Source organism: Engraulis encrasicolus, chromosome 24, assembly GCF_034702125.1.
Source record: "Engraulis encrasicolus isolate BLACKSEA-1 chromosome 24, IST_EnEncr_1.0, whole genome shotgun sequence".
Classification (NCBI taxonomy): Eukaryota; Metazoa; Chordata; class Actinopteri; order Clupeiformes; family Engraulidae; genus Engraulis; species Engraulis encrasicolus.
The window spans coordinates 16,640,090-16,666,258 of record NC_085880.1 but is presented as its reverse complement, the minus strand read 5'-3'; the positions used below and the strand labels follow the sequence as shown (position 1 = coordinate 16,666,258).

Sequence of the window (26,169 nt, the reverse complement as noted above, 5' to 3'; positions counted from 1 at the left end):
TGTGGTGGGCTGTGGGGCAGAGCTTGGGGAGGTGCGGACCAGAGATTGGGGAGGTGTGGGGTAGAGATTGGGGAGGTGCGGGGCAGGCAGGCGGGTGGGGTTGGTTTGTGGATGGTGAGGTTGGTAGCCAGCAGTCAGGGGGGGGGAGAGAGAGAGAGAGAGAGAGAGAGAGAGAGAGGAAAGAGAAAATGCCTGCGCCAACATACAGCTAGTCAGCCTTTTAAAAAATCTTTTCTTCCCTCCTTATGTTGCACCACTGATGTCTTTTCGGGACATAATTCCAAACAGGGATGGGAAGGAAGATTATCCTTTGCTGGTTTCCTGGATCATTGTGGCTACCCTAGCATGCATTTTTCCAATTCATTTCCTGTGTGTGTGTGTGTGTGTGCTCTGGATGGGATTGACTGTAAGCCCTTCAGGCCATTCGTCATGCTCTTTTTTTTGGTCTTTTTCTACTTAATTTGATAGGACAGCGTGAGAGGTGGACAGGAAGCGAATTGGGAGAGAGACGGATAGGGGTCGGCAAAGGACCCGGGCCGGGAATCGAACCCGGGTAAGCCGCATGGCAGGCGAGTGCCTTACTGGTTGGCCACGACAGGGCCCATTCGTCATGCTCTTAAATGTTCTTTTGGGCCAGCCCCAGCCCCAGCCCCAGCCCCAGCCCCAGCCCCAGCCCCAGCCCCAGCCCCAGCCATGTCTTCCCTGCTGCAGCCACTGCCATGGCTGCATAGGCCATATGGCATGCAAGGGATTTGCCTGGTGGGCTGTTGTTGATTTCGGCCTGGTCCTCTCCTCCTCAATGTAGTGGCATCAATTCCCATGCTGCTACAGTTGACCTCTCTGTGTCAGATTTAAATATTCACTTTTGCTGTTGTGGTCAAAATAGCCCGAAATAGATGACTAGAAATGTTGTCAAACAGGCTTCATTGTCTCTCATGCTTGGCGGACCGGTCTTGGCTGAAAATGCCCGGCCTGATTTTTTTGTCCCAGCCGTGTCCTCCCTGCTGCTGTAGCCCCTGCACTATGGCAATGTGTGCACTATAGCACTGTGTACCGTACTATAAGCACTAACTCGCCCGTCCTGTCCTTGGAATATAAAGACACAGCAATTTCAAAAAGAGGAACACTAAAATGCCGTTATGGCCAGCCCATCAATGCCACTCTCAGAACAGCAACATTACAGGGGATGGAGGGAGAGAGAGAGAGGAGAGAGAGAGAGAGAGAGAGAGAGAGAGAGAGGGAGAGGGAGAGAGAGAGAGAGAGAAAGAGAGCAGGAGAGAGAGAGAGAAAGACAGAGAGAGCAAGAGAGAGAGAGAGAGAGAGAGAGAGAGAGAGAGAGAGAGAGAGAGAGAGAGAAAGAGAGAGAGAAGGAAAGAGAGAACAAGTAAGTGAGAGAGGCACATAAGGAACAAAATGCCAATTAAACGGCGCAGCGCTGGCTGCTGGTGGCACATTTTGCGCGCATGGGGGCTGAGGATATTTTTATGGGCCCCTTCACACTTGCCGTACTGGGCCTTGTGAAACGTCTCCATTGTCAGGCTATTACGGAGGCAAGGCAAACAATGCCGTAATGTGTTATCTGATCCAATTACATTTATGTGGGCACGGAGCGCAACCAAACACGACTGATAATTGCAGAGGATAAAGAGGCACTGAAGATAGGGACGCCTGAAAACCTTTCGCTCGAGTCAGCAAAAGGAAATATATATACATATATATATATATATATATATATATATATATATTTATTTTTTCTTCTTACCGCCACCTCACTTTCGAGCGAAGCAAGTGCACAGACTGTATTTCATTTTTTTTTTTAAAGAGAGAGAATCATTTTTGACTTTGTGGTTACCAGATTGCGCCAACTTCTTGAAAGTCTTTCTGTCCAATTCCACCTCTGACAACCCCTAAAGTATCTTGGGGGAGAAAAACTATTTGCCAAACTGTTCTGAACCCTCCCTTCCTTTCCCGGCACAGACGTTGAGGCTCACATTTTGGGCTCTGGGCTTGCCTCTTGCCTCTCTTCTTTATTGCACCCACTGGATTTTCTTTTTTCCACCTCCACATTTCAAATTGACCTGTCACTTGGCAGATAGGGGCCGTTTGCGATTCGCTATACGACGGCAGAGAGCCATTTCCATCCTGAAGGTGTCAGCTCAGCTGCTTTGAAAGTGAGCGAGAGAGAGAGAGAGAGAGAGAGAGAGAGAGAGAGAGAGAGAGAGAGAGAGAGAGAGAGAGGGGGGAGAGCGGCCGCGTTGGCACATGTCAAGGAGCTAATCCTGACTGACATCACTCTGGATTATGACGTTCCTCCACAGACTAAATGGGAGACAAAATACACAAACCAATTGCGTGTGTGCGGAGGTTCGCACCCACAGCAACATGGGTGCACGCGTGCACGAATGCGCGCGCACACACACACACTAACTCAAATAAATACACAAACGCACAAACGTACAGCTGCAGCGTCTAACAGAAATACTAAGGAAAACTGCACTGCAGAAACAGAAGACAGAAAAATAAATAAATAGTATCGCCAGTATCGCAATCGCACAAAGACTGGTGACATATGCAAAGCCTCCCTAATTTGGGCATCCTTTGCGGCAAGCAGACTGTGCCAAAACACCCTCCTTGCTTTCATGGCCTGCCTCGAGAGACGGCAGCCTTTACCCAGGCCCCTACAAAGCACCGTGCCGCGCCGGCTGGCTGAGCAGAGAAGAGAGGAGAGGAGAGAAGAAAGGAGAGAAGAGAGGAGAAAAGAGGAGAGGAGAGGCAGGCACTGTACACAGCCACATAATGAACCCTCAACGGAGCACACAGATTTATCGTACTCTGTGAGAAGTTTACAATGGCTCATGCCGCACTTGCCTCTTTCTTTTCCCCCTACTCCTACTCATCCTCCTCCTTCTCTTCCTCTTCCTCCCATCTAAATAGAGGACGCAATATTAAAAACATGTGAGGAGGAGTGAGAACTTGGGAGGCGCTGATCGGGAAAAAGGTCTCCGCTAAAAAGCGGTAGATCAAATAAATTAAATATTCATGAGATTTGGGGAGTGGGTGAGGGAGGGTAAATGAATCCAAAGTGCTATAATAAACCTATAAAACTTAAAACAGCCAATGACAGCTAATGATGGATGCGATGGGAGTCCAGGCCCCAGTTGATGCGAGCGCACAGTCTTTGCGCTTGAGTTGCGGCGACCATCTCCAAGCTAAGCTGACAAGAGATGAGGAGAAGGGAGGAGTGGAAAGAAGGGGAGCGGGGTGGAGGAGAGAGGAGAAGGGAGGAGAGAGAGAGAAGAGGAGGAGAGGCAGTTTCGCTGATATCCGACTGCAAACTTACCCCATGTGTCAACTCAAAGTACTTCTGGCAGGCGAGCTGATAGTGCATTCCCTTGACTAAGTCCAAGATCTGCAGAGGATAAAGAATAGGGTGGGTTAGGACTTAGGACAGGGAAGGGGCTCCCAAACTTTAGCATGACAAGGCCCTCTATATACCAGTAGATTACAGGCAAGCCCCCCCTCACATAATCATAGCCAATGTCTGTGTGTCATGGCCCCATTTGGATATACTGAGATACATACTGTATATATCACTGAGATACATACTGTATATATTTACTTCAATTGTGATATATAAAAAAGCAATAATAGTTGTATTTTGTTTATTTTGGTGTGCATTAATTATCAAATTATTTATTTTGTTTTGCTATAATTTTTCTTCCAACTGGCCGTGTCCCTCCCAGCACCCCTTCGCGGTCCCCCAGGGGTTCCCGGCCCCAATTCCGAAAACCACTAGGCTAGGACACAGAGAACGGCCAGAAAAGTCTAACTGTACGGTAGGAACAGACAGCAGACGTTGAAAGAGCTAAAATGCTGCAGAGTCCTGGCTGGAAAGCACAGATGAGGGGCGACGACCGTGGGGAAAGATTCAACCTTCAATGTTTGATCAGCTGAACCGTTACATACAGCATTTTTCGCTGAAGTTCAACTTCTCTTTTGACGCCCTGGCCGCTAGAAACGCTTTTGTAGCTTTCACCGCCTAGTGTCTGTTTCCACAGTAATGCACTTGATGCATCGCTGTAGCACAGAGCAGCAGGTATGAACGCACCAAATGTATTATAAAGTACAAAACATGAATAATAAAGAATAATTACAATGTGTGAATCTTATTGATAAGTAGGTGGAATAAAGTAGTTTTTAGTAGCGATTAGACAGGTGTTAGTGACGCGAGGACTAGATTGGGGGTGTTTGATAGCATTACTCCAACTTTTTGACAATTTTCTGTGGCACATGCAGCAATGTGTATACTAAAAAAAGTCAGAATTAAAACCACAACTTTGTTCACGCAAAGGAAATCATACATCAACAATGACCAGCAAACCATATTACTGAGCTAAGTACACCACTGCTTCACATAAGAAGTCAGTGTTCACTATGAACAAGAATGACAGCCAAAATATGCAAATAATAAGGAAGGAAAAAAGAAACACATCCTGATACCTCTGGAGTATTTGGCAATATATAAATATAAAATCAGTGTGCTCTCCTGATCGCTGGAGCGCAGCACAATAGTGCAGATTGGAGCGCCCCGAGGTAACCAGTCTGACAGTTCCAGACTAATTAGCCAAGTAGGTCAGCAGAACTACTGCATCTGGGTTGCCCACAATACCATTGCACACACACACATGCATGCGAACACACACATGCATGCGAACACACACACACACACACACACACACACACACACACACACACACACACACACACACACACACACACACACACACACACACACACACACACACACACACACACACACACACACACACACACAGACGCAAGCACAGATATGCGCACGCAAACACACGCACGCACGTACACACACGTGCGTGTGCGCGCGCACACACACACACGTGCGCACACACAGCAACTGGTAACAGGCTCACTCCAACCTCCAATAATACACTTAAAACTTAACACAGGAGGGTCACCACCAGTCCAAAGTTGTAATGCAGAGTAGTGATACTTTACTTTGACCCCAAAAGAAAATGGAGGACTTCTTTCCATTAACCAGCTGATATCAGTTGTACGATAACCTACAGTGTCAAAGTGCTCTGGGGTATAAATCTACAGACAGTTCTGCATTCAAACTAACAGTTGATGTGCGCTAAACCAGATCACATCGCCAAGTATGAATCTTACACTTTATGCATGATTATTCAGGCTGGCTGTACCACCATGAGAATATGGCCAATGTTATTCACAGCACCTCACATCCCCAAACTACACAGAAATTATTCAGAGCTTATTTAATTAAAGGCGGTGGTTTCCTCCATTTCCTGTTTGATTAGTCAGATTTTATGCATGGAGGCACAGAGACACGGAGAGAGCTGTGACATCACAGGCGCTCTGTGTGTGCTGCGGTGCACTTTCAAAGTCTGACACAGTCAGTCACCGCAAAGAAGAAGTTCTGCAATCTACAGCAGGCAAGCCTTCGAGAAGACAAAGAGAGAGAGAGCCAAGTCTCACTCTCATGGGCAGGAGTCCTCGCTTTCACTTTTCTGAATTCAATTTTAAAAAAAAAAATGGGGGCAGTGTGCTACTTGTCCCCCCTTCCTCACCCATCTCAGGGCTACACACACACACCAAAGTAAACTTCTGAGTATATAAATGCAGAGCTGGCTAGTCTTCGCATCCTCAAGCAGGCCAGGAGCCTCCGGATAAAGCATGCACTCAGGAGAGACGTGGTGGACTTCAATATCTCATGGTTTCATCTCTTATGCTCTTTGGAGGACTGCTGCAACTGTGCTGTGTCTGCTGTGTTAACACAATATTTCTTACTCATTTACAATCAGTTGTAAAGCTTTTGTTGATAATTAGTTCCTTACTTACAAAGAATTTATGCACTGTTTATACACATTTATTTCTTTAAGAGAATGTTATTCTTATGTGTCACCGAGTTTGGTTAACTGATGTGTACACCAACACCAACCAGAGACATGAATTGAGATGTAAACGAAAAAACAGTCTGGAGTGCTTTCTTAGAACTGCAGTGTTTTCCTCTCTCCTAAGGCAAAAAAACACCCTGTACCAAGTGGTCATGCTGGCAGGTAGAAAAAAAACCCGCCGTCCTATTCAGAATGCAGACTCAGTGTGGTCCTTGCAGATGAATGAAAATGGGATAAAAACAACTCTATTCTCCTTGGTTACCATCCCGCTGGTAAAGAAATCTCAAGAGACATGTAGGCACACTCTACAGTGGACAGCTTTAGTAACACTGCAAAACACTTTCAAGGTAAACCAATAACAATGACTAATAATTTGGAAGATACCTGCAAACCGTACACGTTCTGACACAATTAAAACGGTCAATTAAAACCGTCTGTTGCAAACAATGCCGAATGCATGTCCTTAAAAAAACAGAAACAAAAAAACCTAGCCCCTCTTGGCATTTGCACCCATTGTTCTGTATATTTCTTGTGCACTTTGTATCTTTAAGTGTTGTATGCTAGTATGAATATGTCCTGAATTGTAAGTCACTGTGGATAAGAGCGTCTGCCGAATGTAATGTAATGTAATGCAGGTTAATGTAACATTTGTATGTCTGTACTATACAGTAGTCAGGATGAGCTGGTGGGCTCCTGCAGCAGTTTAGCGCGCGGTATAAAGGAGGCTCTTTAGTACTATTGGGGTGGTATACGGGAGGCCATCTATATTACTACTGGGGTGGTATACGGCAGGCTATCTATAGTACTACTGGGGTGGTATACGGCAGGCTATCTATAGTACTACTGGGGTGGTATAAAGGAGGCTATCTTTAGTACTACTGGGGTGGTATACGGGAAACCATCTATATTACTACTGGGGTGGTATACGGGAAACCATCTATATTACTACTGGGGTGGTATACGGGAAACCATCTATATTACTACTGGGGTGGTATACGGGAAACCATCTATAGTACTACTGGAGTGGTATACGGGAAACCATCTATGGTACTACTGGAGTGGTATACGGCAGGCTATCTATAGCGATATTCGGGTGGGGACATAATGGAGGGAAGAGGCAAGCAAAGCGAGCAGCCTGCAGTAATTTACGCATTGGCTTCTGAATGCATTTTTTTTCTTAATCTTCTTTGAGCCTTCTGTTGACAAGATGAGCTTATGGTAGTGCGAAGTGCGTTTGTGTAAGTAACTACAAGAAAATATGCAAGAGATAAAAAAGACTGAGCAAGTGATGGATTGAGAGTGAGAAAGAGCAAGAGAGGGAAAGGGAGCGAGAAAAGGAGGGACAGAGACAGACAGGAAATAGAAAGAGAGAAGACATGCATAGACGTACAGTAGAAAACATGTATCCATTGAAGGCATATTTCATTCAGGCCTCACTATCACACCTCTGCGCTGTTAGCCCCATCACATTGGCATGTCACAGATATGCATAATAGATGGAACACATAGGGCAGCACCTTGGCCACAAAAGGACCTGAACAGTGGAGTAATGTGTGTTTGGACCTATGTGTGAACGTATGTGTGTGTGTGTGTGTGTGTGTGTGTATTCGAGCATGTATGTGTCTATTCAAGCACTTATGTGAGAGCGTAAGTGCATAGGTGTGTATGCCTATCTGTCTGTCTGTGTGTGCGTGTGTGTCTGTGCGTATGCGTGCGTGAGCATATGTGTGTGTTTGTGCATGTGTGAATGTGTAAATCTGAGCAGACGAGTAATAGCAATTAAGAAATGGGGACAGAGATGGAAGGATAAAGACGGCAGCTCCTGGAGATGGAGACGAGAGTGATGGAGAGGAGAGGAGGAGAGGGAAGGAGAGATGGAGATGAGAGGAGGAGAGGGAAGGAGAGGAGAGGAGGAGAGGGAAGGAGAGATGGAGATGAGAGGAGTGGAGAGGGAAGGAGAGGAGGAGAGGGAAGGAGAGATGGAGATGAGAGGAGGAGAGGGAAGGAGAGACGGAGATGGAGAGGAGAGTGATGGAGAGGAGAGGAGGAGAGGGAAGGAGAGATGGAGATGAGAGGAGGAGAGGGAAGGAGAGATGGAGATGGAGAGGAGAGGAGAGGAGGAGAGGGAAGGAGAGATGGAGACAAGAGGAGGAGAGGGAAGGAGAGACGGAGATGAGAGGAGGAGAGTGAAGGAGAGATGGGGATGAGAGGAGGAGAGTGAAGGAGAGATGGAGATGAGAGGAGGAGAGTGATGGGACGAGAGGAGGAGAGGGATGGAGAGATGAGAGAAGGAGAGTGATGGAGAGATGGAGATGAGAGGAGAGAGATTGAGTGGAGAGGAGGAGAGTGATGGAGACGAGAGGAGGAGAGGGATGGAGAGATGTAGATGAGAGGAGGAGAGAGATGTAGACGAGAGGAGGAGAGTGAGGGAGAGATGGAGATGACAGGAGGAGAGAGATGGAGAGGAGAGGAGAGGAGCAGAGTGAGGGAGACGAGAGATGGAGAGGAGGAGAGTGAGGGATACGAGAGGAGGAGAGAGATGGAGAGGAGAGGAGCAGAGTGATGGAGAGGAGAGGAGGAGAGAGATGGAGAGTGCGGGATATGAGAGGAGCAGAGTGAGGGAGACGAGAGATGGAGAGGAGAAGAGTGATGGAGAGTGTGTGTATCACAGGGCCAAGCAGGTTAATGCATTAGTGAAATGACATCTGTACATTATGCATTAATATCTCATTAACCTCTGTAATAACTCCAATACAGGGTTGCTGCACAAGCCAGGCTGACACAGTAAATGGCACCCGTGTTGTTTCTACAGGAAATACATCCCTGCATGTTTGACATCAATGTCAGTTTGTCATTCTCCTCTGCCAGCTGAACGACAAGCAACATCTTTATTTTTGATTAACACCTTCATTTCTTACAGGTCTTCAGGTAACCCCACTGTTAAGGCTACGTCCACTTGATTTTCTGTACAACTTTCTGCAGGGAATAATACTGAGCACATTTAACGGACAGACGTTAATCAAACGGTAAGAAACTGCACTGTTACGACGGGGACCCGGGTTCGATTCCCGACCTGAGGTCATATTTCCACGTCTCTCTCTCCCACTCGTTTCCTCTCCCACTCGTCACCATACTATCTGAATAAAGGGGCCTGTTGTCGGTGGCAACAGCAGGGCAAAGGGCTCCTTCCCTCTCTCCCCTCTGCTCTCCTTTCTCATCCCTGACATCTTAGCCTTCTCTGGCCCTGTGATGTCACCTTTAACTGTAACTGCCTACCTCTCCGTAACAAGCAGGGTGCCAGGACGGGGCTGGGGGCAGTGAGGTGGTGGTGGAGGTATTTGGAGGTTTGGTGTGTGTATGTGTGTGTGTGTGTGTGTGTGTGTGTGTGTGTGTGTGTGTGTGTGTGTGCTGTGTGTGTGTCTGCCGTGTGCGGAGCATGGTAATTATGTCCTTCACCCCGACCGTTCGGAGTGCTGCTTTAATTGAATGCCGCAGACTCGCCACTCGGTGGGGGGTAAGCTACACAGCCGTCGCTCCAGGGAACCTGAACCGCCCTCTCTCTGCCTAGCAGTGGCCTAGCCGTTGCAGGGTGTCTAACACGTCTAAAAGCCAGCAGACGGGGACTACGTTCCTGGAAACAGGGACTAACTTACTCCTGCTTTCAGCCTACAGCAGCAGCACTGCGACCGCTAGCAGAGCTGACGCAAAATATAGAAACCGTGAAAATGAATTAGAAAAAGAGGAGACAAAAATAAAAAAACAGTTGATTTGGCGAGAGCGATGCAGCTCGTCCTTTAGGCTGGCCGTCACACTGTATTAGTTCCATCTGGCTTCAGCACGCTGGACAGCGACACGGGTCGTGAAGGGACGCGTTGGCTCCCCCTCCCCCTGCGAGAGAGTGCCTGTGTGTGTGTATGTGTGTGTCTGTCTGTTTGTGTGTGTGTGTGTGTGTGTGTGTGTGTGTGTGTGTGTGTGTGTGTGTGTGTGTTGAGCAAACTCAGGGCTCGGAAGGGGTACAGTAATCCCCCCCCACTAGAAAATGGGGCTGAGATGCCCATGGCGGAGTGCCCAAACTGTGCACACAGTCTCACTGGTTCTGACCTCCAGCAAGAGAGCAAAGCCACCTTTGCAAAGGATATGTATTTAGGACACAGACATACAGAGGCTTTTTAGAGCGTGTCTGGCACTCAAGTGGAGAAACGTTTCCCGTTTGGCAGGTACTGTCTTTAAGTGGTAGATAGTTTTATAAGTGTTTGACACTCACATTATTGTGCTTGTAATGTATGTGTTTTTCTTTCTTTTCTTTTTTTTTATGTTTCGTATGTCTTTTATAATGTATTGTATTCAGGGTTCCCACTCTAATTCAGATATAAAATTCCATGATTTTCCATGACTTTCCAAGCCAAAAAAAGAAATAGCGCTAAGCTTTAAAAAGTGTGAAAACTGAAGATTATCTTCACCCTTAGAGCCGATGGCGAGCTACCGGCAGACTAAAGAGTGCTCATTGCGTCCTAGAATGTTGCACATTACAGCGTGAAACCAAACCTTCGCTGGCTAAGCGTTGTAGTATAACCACTAAGAAACAATGTTATACACGAAACAAAAAAAGTTTTTGCTTCTACATAACTGTTAAGAAAAGTCCATGATAATCCATGACTGTGCATGCAAAATGGCAAAATTCCATGACTTTCCATGACTGGAAAAACTTTTATGAAATTCCATGATATTCCAGAAATTCCATGACCCGTGGGAACCCTGTGTATTGTATCTGGACCTTGAGTCTGTGAATAAAGTTTATTATTTACTGTAGGCCTATATGTTTTTATGTCATTCTGCTGTGCAGAATAGTAAGACAAATTGCTTTCAAGTAAAGTCAAGTCAAGTCACATCTGAGATTGGATGATCTTCATACATCTTAGATACTCTAATTGTCATAAGTGGCAGGCACTGTCTTTAAAGGAGAATTCCGGCCAGTTTGGATTAATATCCCATCTTGGGTGGACCGAGGGAAAGGGATGAAAGGCAAAACCGCGAGAAATTTTCATGCCTGCTGCGCAAAGTTGTTCAATTGCGCTGTTTTCGGTTAAAACCTGGCCCTTCGGGCACGTATTTGACCTGTTTTAAAGCTCCTAGCGTGCATTAAAACCCTTTTGAACGCTTTGGCCGTGGTGTGTGGGTCCATACAAGTCGATCTAGTGGTTCACATTTCCATTAGGTAGTATAGGTATGATACAACAGGAGTTTTCGAAAGTGGCGCACCTACCTCTTTCAGCTTCCGCCTTCCAACTACGTCCGCAAAATGGTTCGCCAAAGTGATACTTCATAGTAATCCATTTTATTTTTGTCCACCAAAGACGAGCCACAAGAAACATATTCACATGTGTTCATGTCCTGAGTTGTTATTGTCGCGCAGATTCACTTCTCTGTCACTGAACGCAGTGTAGTGACGTCATGGTGTCACATGACTCCTGGAAGGAACGCCATTCGCTCTTCCAGTTATTATACATAAGCGAGAAAGAGAGGCGCTGTCGTAATATACTGTTTGATATTTTGAGATGGATCCTCCGTTGGGGTAGTTCAATTGAAGAGTTTGGTGGCCATGGTTATCTTTTTCGAACCAGAATATTAAGATATTAAGATTAAGATAAAGAATTATTCCTTCCAGGAGTCATGTGACACCGTGACGTCACTACACTGCGTTCAGTGACAGAGAAGTGAATCTGCGCGACAATAACAACTCAGGACATGAACACATGTGAATATGTTTCTTGTGGCTCGTCTTTGGTGGACAAAAATAAAATGGATTACTATGAAGTATCACTTTGGCGAACCATTTTGCGGACGTAGTTGGAAGGCGGAAGCTGAAAGAGGTAGGTGCGCCACTTTCGAAAACTCCTGTTGTATCGTACCTATGCTACCTAATGGAAATGTGAACCACTAGATCGACTTGTATGGACCCACACACCACGGCCAAAGCGTTCAAAAGGGTTTTAATGCACGCTAGGAGCTTTAAAACAGGTCAAATACGTGCCCGAAGGGCCAGGTTTTAACCGAAAACAGCGCAATTGAACAACTTTGCGCAGCAGGCATGAAAATTTCTCGCGGTTTTGCCTTTCATCCCTTTCCCTCGGTCCACCCAAGATGGGATATTAATCCAAACTGGCCGGAATTCTCCTTTAAGTGGTAGATAGTTTTACACCCACACCTGAGATCTGATGATCTTTATTCATCCTAGATACTCCAATTGTCATAACTGCTCACCAATTACTGAACTGAACACTATTCTTGCGAGGTCTCATGCCTTGTAAGAAAAAACTTTGGCGCTACTAAAAACACATTCCAATTTTATTCATCTTTTTTTTTTTTAGATTACTAATTACGTTTTTGAATGTTTTGAATTGCAGAAATGTTTGTTATGGTTTGTGTTGAGTATAGATTATACACAGATTAAAAACTTTTATTCAACGATTTCCCAATTTTCTTTTAAAACATTTTTAATCTGTGTAAAACCAGGTCAGTGGTCAGTGTGCAGGTTTTTTTTTTTTTTTTCAAATAAATAAGATGCGAATGCTAACTAAAGAATTTCCAGGGATAAAACAGAGTGAAATATTACCATCAGTTTTAAAGCTTAGGGGTGTAACTGAACAACCATCTTCACAATGTTTTAAGTTCTGCTGTATATTGACATCTCAAACATATCGTATTACGTGTGGCAACAGACACATTGCATACATGAGGACCCAATATAATATAACACAGGAGGCAGGAAAATTAGATTTCTATGTGGATCATTTGACCGACATCTGTGATGGATGAACCCCCGTCCGCAGCTTTGGGTTAAGTCATTCAACAGCACACGTTTGACTCAACACAACAGTTCCTCGTCTACCTATTGACAAAACTGACATTTAGCGGATATTCATAAATAACCTGACCGTGACAACTGACTGGGAGGAAGAATCGAGCAAGGCGCAGCATGCTACGGCAAGCATTTTAATTTCAAATTCTGACAAGTCCTAATGCTGAGTCTGCAAGAGAGGGAAAAAAAGCCTTTCGGTTTTGACCTTCCCATCAGTTGCAATCATGCCTTCATTATGACTAGTTGTTTAACAGACACTTTAAATGGCCACCCTCGGCAGAGTGTTATACTTCTGATTATGCTGTGCCTATTAGGTGCCCCAGTATGGGCTGTCCTTAACAGTCTCCCCACACTCAACCTTTATGGCCTAATTAAAACCATGCCATTAATTACATTATATTTGAGTCTAAAGGGTTCACAACTGAATTAGAACATTAATTTTGGAGTCCTTAACTGGCTTAATTTCATTACCTGCGTCGTTGAATTGCCTGTAAATGTGTTGAGAAAAGCACTCCAAAAGTGCTGGAAAGGGGAGTTTATGAGGTGATTGGAGGTAAATGGGAAATGATGTGTTTGGAAATGTCAGGTCTTTACGTGGTCTCTAATGATATACTCAACTCTTTTTCATATTCCAAAACTGGGTGCCAAAGACCTTGGTCTGGCTGTGTAGTTAAATCTCAGTACACAGGTCCTGCTGGTTGCACTAAGCATTTTTTTGAGGAATTAATTATTCGGCCCTTTGCTTGAAGCTTAAGATAAACCTCCCCTTAATTCCATGTTAAACACACGGGAGTCTTTTAAAGAATCACCATGTGCGTCAAAACAAAAGTCACACTAATGCCTCTTTTCCACTCTCCATCGTGACTCGGCCGCCACTTTTTTGCATTACGATTGAGCTGTGTCGTGCCTATTCGAAATGCAAAAAGTGGCAGCAGTCACGCTTTGTCAAGCCATAGGCCTAGCAGAAAACTGGCAGTGGAAAAGAGGCATAATACACTTCCCCATCCCCTCCGCCCTTCCCCTTTCCGGCTTTGGATAAATTCTGACAGAAACCAGTGTGACGGCAGGCAAGCAGGCCTCTGTTGTCTTGCTGTGGGCTTTGACAAGTAAAGCTGCCTGTTAAATAGCCTCCATCCCGCTGAGGAGTAAATGAACACACCGTGGAGGTGGAAGGCCTGCATCATGTCTATTACTATTATGGGATGTTGTGCTACATTGTGCATAGGGCAACAGGACAGAGCTGGCCCTGTGGTTCCTGCGGGCTGCACCCGGACCTGGGGAGTAAATGAACACACCGTGGAGGTGCCAGGCCTGCATCATGTGTAATATTATTATGGGATGTTGTGCTACGTTGTGCATTGAGGGCAATGTGACGATGTGAGCTGCCCCTGTGGTTCCCGCAGGCCGCATCTGTGCCGCACCCGGGCCGGATCTGGACCCACCTGAGAGATGCCGCTGGGGGACAGCTTATAGGACTGCAGCTTCTGCTTCAGGAGCTCCGGGTCACTGTGGCGGAATGGACACCCTGTAGAGAGGGAGTAATGAGAGACAGAGGGAGGGAGAGATGGAGGGATAGAGAGAGAGGGAGGGATAGAGAGAGAGCAAAGAAGACAGGGGGAGAGGGGAAGGGAGATGAAGGGATAGACAGAGGGAGGGATAGACAGAGGGAGAGATGGATGGATAGAGAGATAGACAGGGATAGACAGAGGGAGGGAGAGATGGAGGGATAGACAGAGGGAGGGATGGAGGGAGAGATGGATGGATGGATGGAGATAGATAGATAGATAGATAGAGAGAGAGAGAGAGAGAGAGAGAGAGAGAGAGAGAGAGAGAGAGAGAGAGAGCGCAAAGAAGAGAGGGGGAGCAAGTGAAAGAAGAGAAGAGGGAAAGAGAGAGGGGGGTGGATGCAGAGATAGAGATAGACAGGCAGAGAGAGAGAGAGAGAGAGAGAGAGAGAGAGAGAGAGAGAGAGAGAGAGAGAGAGAGAGAATATTCGGTGCAATGGACAGAGGTGAACCAAGAGAGGGGGAGCATTAGGGAAGAGGACAGGGAGAGCAAAAGAAGACAGTTTAAAAACAAGGGATGGGGGAAAAGGTAGAAAAAGCAAAATGATACAAAAGCAACAGCAAGAGCAACAAGAAAAACAAGCAAGAAAGAGAGAAAATAAGTCAACATCACAACAACAAGATAGAGAGAGGAGAATTAGAATATAGAAGGTGGAGAAGATATAAGGAGAGGGAGAGAGAGAGAGGGAGAAAGGGAGAGCGGGAGACAGACAGACAGAGAGAGCGAGAGAGAGAGATAGAGAGAGAGATAGAGATAGAGAGAGAGAGAGAGAGAGAGAGAGAGAGAGAGAGAGAAAGAGAGCGAGAAAGAGAGCGAGAAAGAGAGCGAGAAAGAGAGAGGCATGGGGATGGTTACAACATGAGAGGCTTAATGGAGCTTTCAGCAGAATGAGGCCTAATAAACACTTGAGATCAAGGCCTGCTCCCATTAATCCAGCATTACACACCGGCAGGTTGAGGAAGCTGATGCAGAGCATAAAACAGAATCACTCCCATTCTCCCCAATCACTCCCATTCTCTCAATTCACTCCCATTCTCCCCATTCACTCCCGTTCTCTCAATTCACACCCATTCTCCCCAATCACTCCCATCCTCTCAATTCACTCCTATTCTCTCAATTCACACCCATTCTCTCAATTCACACCCATTCTCCCCAATCACTCCCATCCTCTCAATTCACTCCTATTCTCCGCATTCACTCCCATTCTCCCCCCAGAGCATAGTAGTAATGATTGGGGAATAATATGGGGCCTGGCTGTCTTCTTGGTATGTTATAAACAATGTTGGCAAAGTTCATTTTCTACAGGAACTAGTTCAAAGTTCAGTCAACATATTCCAAAATGAACTAGTTTGTTCATAGTTGATAATTGATCATAGTGAGTTCGATAGGTAATAGTTCAAGTTCGCCCAAATTATGAACTAGTTCTTGAACTATAGTTCATTAAACTAGTTCAGGTACAACACTGGTTACAAGGTATGAGGTTTGAGTACACCGCCCCAAATACACAATTAATATAAAGTATAACCTCCCCAAAAAGGAAATGGGAATAGGAATAATAATAATAATAATAATAATAATAATGACGCAAGAAATACCTCTGCAGGCTCTAACGACAAATTCTACTCCAAGCACATAAAGGAGTGCGAGGCTTACTGTGTCTGTCTGAGGCAATATCCATCAGCAGGAGGGATAACTCACCGTGGAAGTCGCCTTGGCTGGGCGCGTTGGACAGAATCACCTTCATGCAACTGTAGGGGGTGTAGTCGGTGCGCTTGCCTTCCTTACCAAACATGTGGCGCACGTTGTAGGAGTACTGCTTGTCAAACTGAGGAGAGAAGAGAAAAGGGAGACGCATAGAGAGAGGTGAGATGAGGAAACAACAATGCTTGAGGAACGAACGAGTCTGAGGAATTTGAGAGAGAGAGAGAGAGAGAGAGAGAGAGAGAGAGAGAGAGAGAGAGAGAGAGAGAGAGAAAGTAACTAGTAGGAGTTGGACAGCAAAGTCGAGAAAGATTTGAGACAGAAAGACAAGCAGTGACGAGACAGAGGGAAATAGGGAAACTTGGTAATTATTTGACTGGAGAGACGGAGCATTGCAGATTAGCAGAGAGAAAGGAAGGGACAGAGAGAGACACAGAGGAAAAGAGAGAGGAGGAGAAGAGAGAAGGGAGAAAACATTAACGAAGAGAGGAAAGCAGAGACTGGGAGAAAGAGCGAGTTTGGGGAAGGGATGCTGGCAGGCATGGGCTTGGCCCAGGGCATGTTGCAGGGTGTGGAGGAGGAGAGGAGGAGAGGAGAGGAGAGGGGAGGAGGAGGAGAGGGGAGGGGAGGAGAGGAGAGGAGGAGGAGAGGAGAGGAGAGGGGAGGAGGAGGAGAGGGGAGGGGAGGAGAGGAGAGGAGGAGAGGACAGGAGGAGGGCATGTTGCAGGGTGTGTAGGAGGAGAGGACAGGAGGGAAGGAAATGAGAGGAGTGGAGGAGGAGAAGAGGAAGGGAGGAAGAGAAGAGGAAGAGAGGAAGAGAAAAGGAAAGGAGATGAGGAGGAGGAGGAGAGGGGCAGGTTGCAGGATGTGGAGGAAGAGAAGAAGAGAGGAGAGGAGGAGGAGAGGAGAAGAGAAGAGAGGAGGAGGGAAGGAGAGGAGAGGAGTAGAGTAGGTGGACATGTTGCAGGATGTGGAGGAGGAGAGGAGAGAAGGAGGAGAGGAGAGGAGAGGAGGGGGTATGGAAAGAGAGATGTTGTCGTACATCATGCTGTATGTGGCAGGGTGTTTTCCGCCATGAAATATAGAGCTATTAGCACGAGCCTGCTGTAGAGGTGTCGCCCAACTCCAGACAGCTGTGACTGGATTATGGATAATGTGGCTGCTGCACCCCCACCAGCACCCCAACCCCCCGTGCCCCAACACACACACACACACACACACAAACCTAAGTCTCTCTGCCCCCACCCACCCCACACATATAGACACACACCTACGTCTCTCTGCCCCCCACCCCACCCACCTATGTCTCTCTACTAGAGATGCACCGGATCCTGATTTTTAGGATCCTGCCGGATACCGGATCCACTGCTTAAGATCCTGCCGGATCCGGAACCGGATACCGGATCCTACGTAAGGGTTGAAACACATACGGTAGTCTACTCGCACACGTGGGCCCTTTTTATTACGTTGGCTCAAACTTTTTTTTACACTCATTGGCTTACTGACAAACTGCCTGCAACGGCCGCTTCCAAAGGGCTTTCACTCCATGCAGTGATTGGGGTTGTGAAAGACTGACTGAAAAGCCTAGGCTAGGTAAAAACTAGAGATGCCCCAGATCCTGATTTTTAGGTAATTGCCGGATACCGTATCCACTGCTTAAGATCCTGTGAAAAACCCTATTATCCTGCCTTTTCCGGATCCGGAACCAGATCTGGTGGATCTCTACTCTCTACCCCCTCAAACACCCACCGATAGCCCCACACCCCGCACACATCTCAGTACCCACCAACCCCAACCCCAACCCCAACACAAGCACACCCACATCTCTACCACTCTACAACGACAACCACAATCCAACTTTCCTCCCATCCCCACCAACCACGCCCCACATCTTCACCCACCTCACCCCCAGTGCCTTCCTTACCCCTCCCCCAGCCCCCTCCTTCCCTGGCCTTAACATCTCCTCTCTGATCACGACGCTTCAGCGTGCTGCAAATCACGCCAAAACGCTTTATGATGATAAGATTAAATGATGAGCCAGCGCGTTTTATTTCCTTCCAGGGCTCACGGTAATAAATGCTCACTTTACACTGGATTAGCGGCAGGCAAAGTGCTGATCATGCCGCCACGCTGGGAAGGTACAAATGGAGGGAGCGGCGCAGCATGGCGCCTTTATCAAAACAAAGTAACAATACCAACAAGAGGAATCAATAGATTTAAGACCCTCCCCTCCCCACGCACACACCAGGGCACATATGTATGCGCAAACATAGGCGTACCCACACACACACGGGCGCAAACACACACACACACAGACACAGGCACATATGCGTGCGCGTGTACACACACGCGCGCACAAACACACACACACACACACACGCGCACAAACAGACACACACACAAGCACATGTGTGCACAAACACACACACTCACGCACATGTGTGCACAAACACACAGTCACAGGCACACACAAGCACACACAGGCACACACACACACAAAGAGCTTGTGTGCCCACACAAAGCACAAAGCAGACGTGAAGGAAGACCGAGACTGGCTGCTTTACACAGCACAGAGCCGGTGCTACCACAGCAATACGACTCCCACTTCGGAACGAGGAAGGAGTGGGAGAGGGGAAACGACAGTGTTTGCATTCGTTGGGGGTCAGTGCATTCAATCTGCCCCACGCCAAAGCCAATATATACCAATCATACAGGGAGGAGAGAAATGCAGCTTAGCACAGATGCTTAAATCAAGATGAGTGTGCATAGTATACATCCGCATGCTTCTTGTGTGTGTGTGCGTGTTGTGTGCGTGTGTGTGTGTGTGTGTTGTGTGCGTGTGTGTGTGTGTAGGTGTCCCATTCATCAGGCCATCCAATATCCCCTCCCCACTCTCTCCACCTATTAAAGACCTCATAAAAGCCTCTGAACTTGACAAGGTGACGATCCGCAGAGTCGCCATAAAGATATATAATGAAGAGATAAAAAAACGGACTTCGTAATCATATATTAATTATGTGGTAGTTGTAAGGATTTAGGAAGCCATTTCCAGATTAACCCTATCCAGACCGGGGGGGGGGCTAAAAGTGCCCGCACCAACTTTGATGTCGTATAACTCCTGAATGACTAAAGCTAGGACTACGAAACTTTGTGACTTTTCCTAACATGAAGTTGGCTACAGTGTGATACCAAAAGATTAGGTTTATCATTTTTGTTGTTGCCATGGCAACGGTTTTCTGACAGGTACGCCTGACCAAAAATCACTGATCTAAGTCTCATCATCATCACTTTTCATATTTTTTTACATTTTCATTAGCATCAGACACCCTTGTGAACATTTGAAGTGGTCTGAAGCACATAATAACCAAAATTGATGTGCATTACCCAAGTTAGATGGAAAATACATTAAGGTGACATTTTGGGCAATAAAATCAGGAAATGACGTCATAATGATGTCATAATATCCAATAATGACACCAAACTGATGTCATTCATAGATCTTTGGCTGAAGATCATCCCCTCCAAGTTTGGTGGTCATATGCCATTCGGTTCCTAAGTTATGAGGGGGGGGTCAAAAGAGCCCCCCCCCGGTCCCAGGAATGCCAAAAAAGCCCGGTCTGGATAGGGTTAAAGATCACAACCTACTGCATTAAAAAGCTGAGAGGATGGTGGGAGATTGCATCACATTTTTTTTTTTTTTTTGCGGCAGAGATTATTTATTTTGTACCGCGAGTGCGCGGCGCACGTGTGGGGTTTTTTGTGCTATTAATTCTGGCTGTGTTTGCCATGCATGCTAATGACCTCTGGGGCATGCGCTAATAATAGATAGAGAGCATGCGACACAGCCAATAGCTTCAAGGTCTGTCACCACAAACAAACAGGCAAACCAAAATAGTTGTTAACCGACCGACCTAGCGCTTTACAAAAACTAATGAACAAAAATATGGGCTTTTGAGAATTGCCCTCACACTATTGTAGGTAAAATTCACTACGGTTAAAAGAGCCTTCGCACTGCACTAAGGGTGGTCAAGGCCGACTGAGGCGTTGTACACAAATAAGGCACAAACATTTTATTTTATTTTATTTTGCCGCTTGTTAGTTGCCCACTAATTCCTAAATCCCTCCTGGTGGTACTACGCTCTAACCGACTCAGCAATCTCTGCATGCAATTAAACATATTTATGCTACTGTACCATCTGTAAGTGCTGGATTAATATTGTTTGCAAAATTATGTTCTTATTTGTGTTGTGTTTGTTACTTCTGTCACATGTTGATAAATATCCAGCTTCTCTTAAAAAGGATTAAAAAAGGAGAAAATTGGGAGCTTTATGAAAGAGAGAGATCGAGACAGAGAAAAAAACAAACAACAGCTAAGCACTAAACGCAGCCATTCTTCCATTTGTTAAAAGCGGTCATTACAGAGCAGTGTGCATGCGCTCGTCTAAAACTCTTGGAGCTAAGCCCATGAGCCAAGCGTGGCCTGGCCTCGTATTACGGAGAAAAGCATTCGCAAAATGTAGATGTGAGGAGAAAAGTTGAAAGTGGGAAACGTTGCGATGCGATACAGCTGGTATCAAACAGATCCAGGAGAGCCACTGGGGAGGCGCAAATGGAGAGGAGCCAAGCCGTACACATCTGTCTGCTAAATGAAAAGCGCTGACTTGCGCTCGCATGGGCCGTTTTCATTAGCTTGCTGGAGCTCTGTACACGCGCTCTGTCTGTTCGCTGGGCTGCCGGAAACCCAGTTATCTAGCTGGCTCAGCTGGAATCCTGATCACGGGGGAAGTTTAACCTGTTGACCCCCCCCCCGAAATGAAATGTGGGGTTAGGATGAAGAAACCAGTGGCTGCCTGCCGTACTTTGCAGTCAGTACACACCGACGCAGATGAGGAGGATGGGGAGGAAGAGGAGGAGAAAGAGGAGGTGCAGTACGTGATGTCACCCACAATATAAACCACACTGAGCGCTGCAGCTGACATGATGCTTTTTCAGCAGGCACTAAATTTTCTCTTTGTGACTTGTGCGAGGAAAACTCTTGCTCTCTTGTAATCATGCTAAAAGCGTAATGATTTAGCTTTAGCTTTAGCTAATGATAAAGCTGAATGACTTAATGTTATGCTTCAGTAAAAGAATCAAACTCTCTGTCCATCATTTGTCTTTTTCATTCTGAGAAGCCACAGGTGTATGGACAACCCCATGCAGACTGATGTACAGGTTAAACTATAGATCTAATGGTGTCATTTGAATTCAGTGCTTACATACTATACATACCTCCTGATCTAGGTTGCTGATGACTAGTACTGGTCTTGTTTCCCGGTAACATCTCTTCTGCCGATCTAATCTTTAAAAATAACATCCTTGGCGGAGGTAATAACATCCTTGTTGGAGGTGATGATGAAGATATTGTTAGGGTAAATCCTCAATTCCCCTGATATTCGTTGAGGGCTTTGGGATGTAGTGCCAGTTCCACTTTCAGGACAATCTGGTCTTATTAGCACTCCAGACCACTAATTAACACATTAATGTCAACAGCTTTGGCAATTAGCAATGACAAGGCAAGGGAAGCGACGGCGGCATTTCTAGACAGTGAAGGGTACATTATCTTATATATTATCGCATATATTTATTGCAGTTACAAAGACACTACCAGTGAGAGTGTGTAATTGCCTTGTGCTTTCACATACAAGTGGAAAAACCCATCCAGACACAACATAAGACAGAAATACACAGCCAGCTGTAAGTGCAGTGCAGTGATCATTTCTTTGGTTATAGTGTTTGAAGTGTCGCATTAAAGGGTTTCAATGTGGAGGATTCAGCAATAAAAGGAGAGGTCTGGCCAGTCATGATTGTCCACGCAGCCGGCCAGCCATCCTGAGGGTCGTAGTAGGGAGTGGAGTACAGAGTATACTTTAATGTCCCCAGGGGGAAATTTTGGGCTTCACCCACTGCAGTGCATATAGTACTCACATACTACAAAATTTGGAAAAATAAAAACATAAGCCGATTATTAACACCATACAGCATTAGTCATCTTAAAAGGTCACTTACTGCCTTGCCTCCTGTGACCAGTTCTCCATGAAAGGTCTATGCATTGATTGCACATTAAGTGTATCTATTCACCTCCACCACCTTGCTTGGTCATCACATTCAGCCCCCTGATAAACGAACAGGTATGAGATGGGAGGGAGACCTCTGAATGCAGCTAGAAAGCCCCGGAAAAAAAATAATTAGCTGCCTTGAGCCAGGGCCTAAACTAGTGTATCTCAACGGGGCCTCTACAGTGTCAGGGCCTCGGTGAATATGGCAGCACGCCTGTGAGAGAGATGAAGAGATGAAATGGAGAGATAGAGAAGGAGGGGGAGAGATGGAGAATGTGTGTGTATCTTGGTTGTTGGTCTTGCTGTGTGCGTGTGTGTCAGGGATGGAAATAACATAAGCACCCGTCCACCTGCCAATGACGGGTGAATTTGGCCTTTGGCAGGTGAAATATGTCAACTCACCAGTCACCTTGACAGGTGAAATGTTTCTACTATGCTGAGTTATATACAGCATCCAACATAAAGGCAAATTGGTAATTGAAAAGAATTATTTGCATTACAATAACTGAATTTATGACCTCTGAAACAAGAATTACTGATCAGAAAATGATCTTACAATGTTTGGAACAGTTGAATATAAACTTGTAAAAATGGTGACTGGTGAAAATTGTGAGTGACTGGTGGGGAAAATGTTTAAGTTCCACCCCTGGTGTGTGTGTGTGTGTGTGTGTGTGTGTGTGTGTGTGTGTGTGTGTGTGTGTGTGTGTGTGTGTGTGTGTGTGTGTGTGTGTGTGTGTGTATTGCTTTGTGTGTGCTTGTGCATTTCTCTAGGTGTGTGTGTGGGTGGGTGTGTATCTTGGCTGTTGCTCTTGCTGTGTGTGTATGTATTGCTGTGTGTTTGCTTGTGTTTGTGTATTTCTCTAGGTGTGTGTGCGTGTGCGTGCGTGTGCGTGCGGGGGTGCGTGCGTAGGATGCAGTTTGGCAAGGCCCCCTGTCTGCCAGTCCATTGTGAGTGATGTGGCTGACGCTGGCTCCAATCCATCTGACGTGTAATGCCATTAAAATGCTTTCCGTTTTAAATCACAGTTGCAAGGCTCCTTCACAAAAGAACATCTCTGAATGGAGGCTGTTAAGACCAACAATAAAACAGTAAATTCACTCGCTAATACTTTTGACGATTTATTCCCCCTAAAATGCAATCAAGCTGCGCCAACCAGGACTGAGGAATTCCATTGACTCAATGCAAACCACAACACAAACTTAATTCATTAAGAGAAGTTGTGCAGGGGAAGAGAAGTCGATTGGAACAAAGCATTTATATGTACTCGATTTCCGATTTCTATTTATTCCCCTTGCCTTGACACAAGTTGATTCCGCAGAGGAAAAGCTTTCAGTCTTTGGCAAGTTCAGATAAAGACGGGCAAACTAGGCCCTCTTTTTCTCAGACACAGCATTCTTCCGATACGCTGAGGTAGATTTACTCGTTTTCAAAGATGATTAATTTGAGGAGTAAGGAATTTCTAGAGGTTCTTCTAGAATTTTACTGGAACACTCTACAGCTCCTATAGACGTCTGTGTTAAAAATCTCGCAAAGACATTATGACATCATAATGAGAACTCAAAATTTGGGCAAAATTCTAATCACATATTTGTGATGGTACTCCTCAAAGGGTTAAGACATGCACATGTACGTATCACTCCGCTCACAAACTGTGCAAGGCAGGGCATTATACATGAGTATGTCAAAATGATGGCTATTTTTTCATTCCCATGACAAGGCATGGAGGCAAACATTGAAATCTAATCGTTTATGTATGCCCTCATGACCATCCCACCTACCCTTCCCCATATTTACATTTGTTTGGGTCAACTCGGGTCAATCATTTAATTACCTTGTTCATAATTAAAAACAAATGAGGGGGTGGGTGGCGCTCTCTATGAAGTCAGAGAGCACAACATGGAAATGACATGGAGATTACAGAGTAGTTATGCCTCTTATAATTAGCGTTTTTGCCCCAATGCAGAATAACATTACAGTATGAAAACAAAGCTCTTTCTTATTTAGCAAACGCAGACCATTAGCAGAGCAATGGCTGATTAGGATGTCACACAGAGCTGCAGAGTGCAGACCACTTAGTGAGGCACCAGGTTTTTTTTTTTTTTTTTGCAGGACTGTTTATTACTTGGGAGGATGAAACTAAACATAGTGTGATCTCACAGCAACAAATCTCACAAACATAGATGCTGCATGACAGCTAACACGTGAACTCAATTCACCCTGTTAATTTAAACATGCTGAATGTTTAAAACGGCAAAAAAAAATGTTGTCCTTAATCAGTGAAATCTTGAAAAAAAAGAAATCCATCGATCCAGGGTCAGCAGCCCCATATCCTCCACCTCCACCCCCACCCCCACAAAAAAAATCATTCATCGTATGACACACCGACCATACAGTAAAATGCTGACGCCAAACAAAAAAAAGCGCAAAAGCCTATATTTCAAAAGACTGACACGGGCGGGCAGGCAGTCTAAGGAACTCAAGGACAGTCTCTGTGTCCTGCCAAAACTACGTCACTGGCTCACATCAAAGCGGTCTACCCACACTTAAAAGATGAGACTGCATTGCACTCTACCTCCCTGGCCTGTCAATTAGCTGCAGCACTGGGAGGGAGAATAGCTGGGGGCCTGGCAGCCTGGACAGGGCCGCCTAAATCATTACTGTGTGTGTGTGTGTGTGTGTGTGTGTGTGTGTGTGTGTGTGTGTGTGTGTGTGTGTGTGTGTGTGTGTGCGTGCGATGAGAGAGGATTGAGGTGTGCGTACTGCATGGTGGCTATAGGTTTAATGCATTGGAGTGTGAATTCAGGTAGGAACAATATGAAAGCAGGTGTGTGTGTGTGTGTGTGTGTGTGTGTGTGTGTGTGTGTGTGTGTGTGTGTGTGTGTGTGTGTGTGTGTGTGTGTGTGTGTGTGTGTGCGATGAGAGAGGATTGAGGTGTGTGTACTGCATGGTGGCTATAGGTTTAGTGCGTTTGAGTGTGAATTCAGGTTGGAACAATATGAAAGCAGGTGCGTGAGTGCGTACGTGCGTGCGGCCCTATACAAGCTACAAGGTGCATGTACCAGTAGCAGTGAGCTTCTATGTTCATTGAGCCAAGGCCTACATGGGTGCATGTTTGTGTCTGCACAGTACAGACACATACAGTACTTTTATACTGTAGGGCCATGGAGCGGAGTCAGGAAGTTCAGGCGTGCGTGTAGGTTTGCGAGCAACTGTGTGTGAGAGAAAGAGATATATATATATATATATATAGAGAGAGAGAGAGAGAGTGTGTGAAGTCTGTGTGTGTGTGTGTGTGTGTGTGTGTGTGTGTGTGTGTGTGTGTGTGTGTGTGTGTGTGTGTGTGTGTGTGTGTGTGTGTGTGTGTGTGTGTGTGTGTGTGTGTGTGTGTGTGTGTGTGTGTGTGTGTGTAGGCTGAGCTGGTAATGAGTGTGTAGAGAGAGAGAGAGAGAGAGAGAGAGAGAGAGAGAGAGAGATAGAGAGAGAGAGAGAGAGAAAGAGAGAGTGTGTGTGTGTGAGTATTTAGCAGCAGCGTAGGCAGCATGATGCAATGGAAGGGGCTTCAGTTGGGTCTGTGCAGGAACGCGGAGTCTGAAGCATCTGAGGCGGATCTAATTAAAAAGCCAGCTGGCGAGAGCAGACGGACGCAGACCTACAAAGCAGAGGTGTGTGGGTGATAAAGTGTTTGTGCATTATTGCAGCTAAAAGAAGACAGACAGAGCGAGAGAGAGAGAGAGAGAGAGAGAGAGAGAGAGAGAGAGACAGAGAGAGAGAGAGAGAGAGAGAGAGAGAGAGAGAGAGAGAGAGAGAGAGAGAGAGAGAGAGAGAGAGAGAGAGAGAGAGAGAGAGAGAAAACAGAGAGAGGTGTGGGTGGATGAGTGCGTATGTTGTCTCTGGATGGGGATGCGTGCCTTGTCTTTGTGATTAAATGTACGGCTGTACTGTGCTGTAGACTAGAGGAGTCTGCGAGAGTGACAGTTGTGTATGTGTGTCTGAGTG

General features: G+C 46.0%; 1 protein-coding gene across 1 annotated transcript in view; it reads right to left on the bottom strand.

Annotated features, from left to right (window-relative positions):
• Positions 1–26,169, bottom strand: part of prim2 (DNA primase subunit 2) — a 98,093-nt gene that overhangs the window by 2,532 nt on the left and 69,392 nt on the right. The window contains exons 11-13 of the mRNA XM_063191868.1: positions 16,072–16,198; positions 14,250–14,332; positions 3,341–3,409 (exon numbers count right to left, since the gene is read on the bottom strand). Of these exons, the coding sequence (XP_063047938.1) occupies positions 3,341–3,409; positions 14,250–14,332; positions 16,072–16,198 (279 nt within the window). The remainder of the gene's footprint in view (positions 1–3,340; positions 3,410–14,249; positions 14,333–16,071; positions 16,199–26,169) is intronic.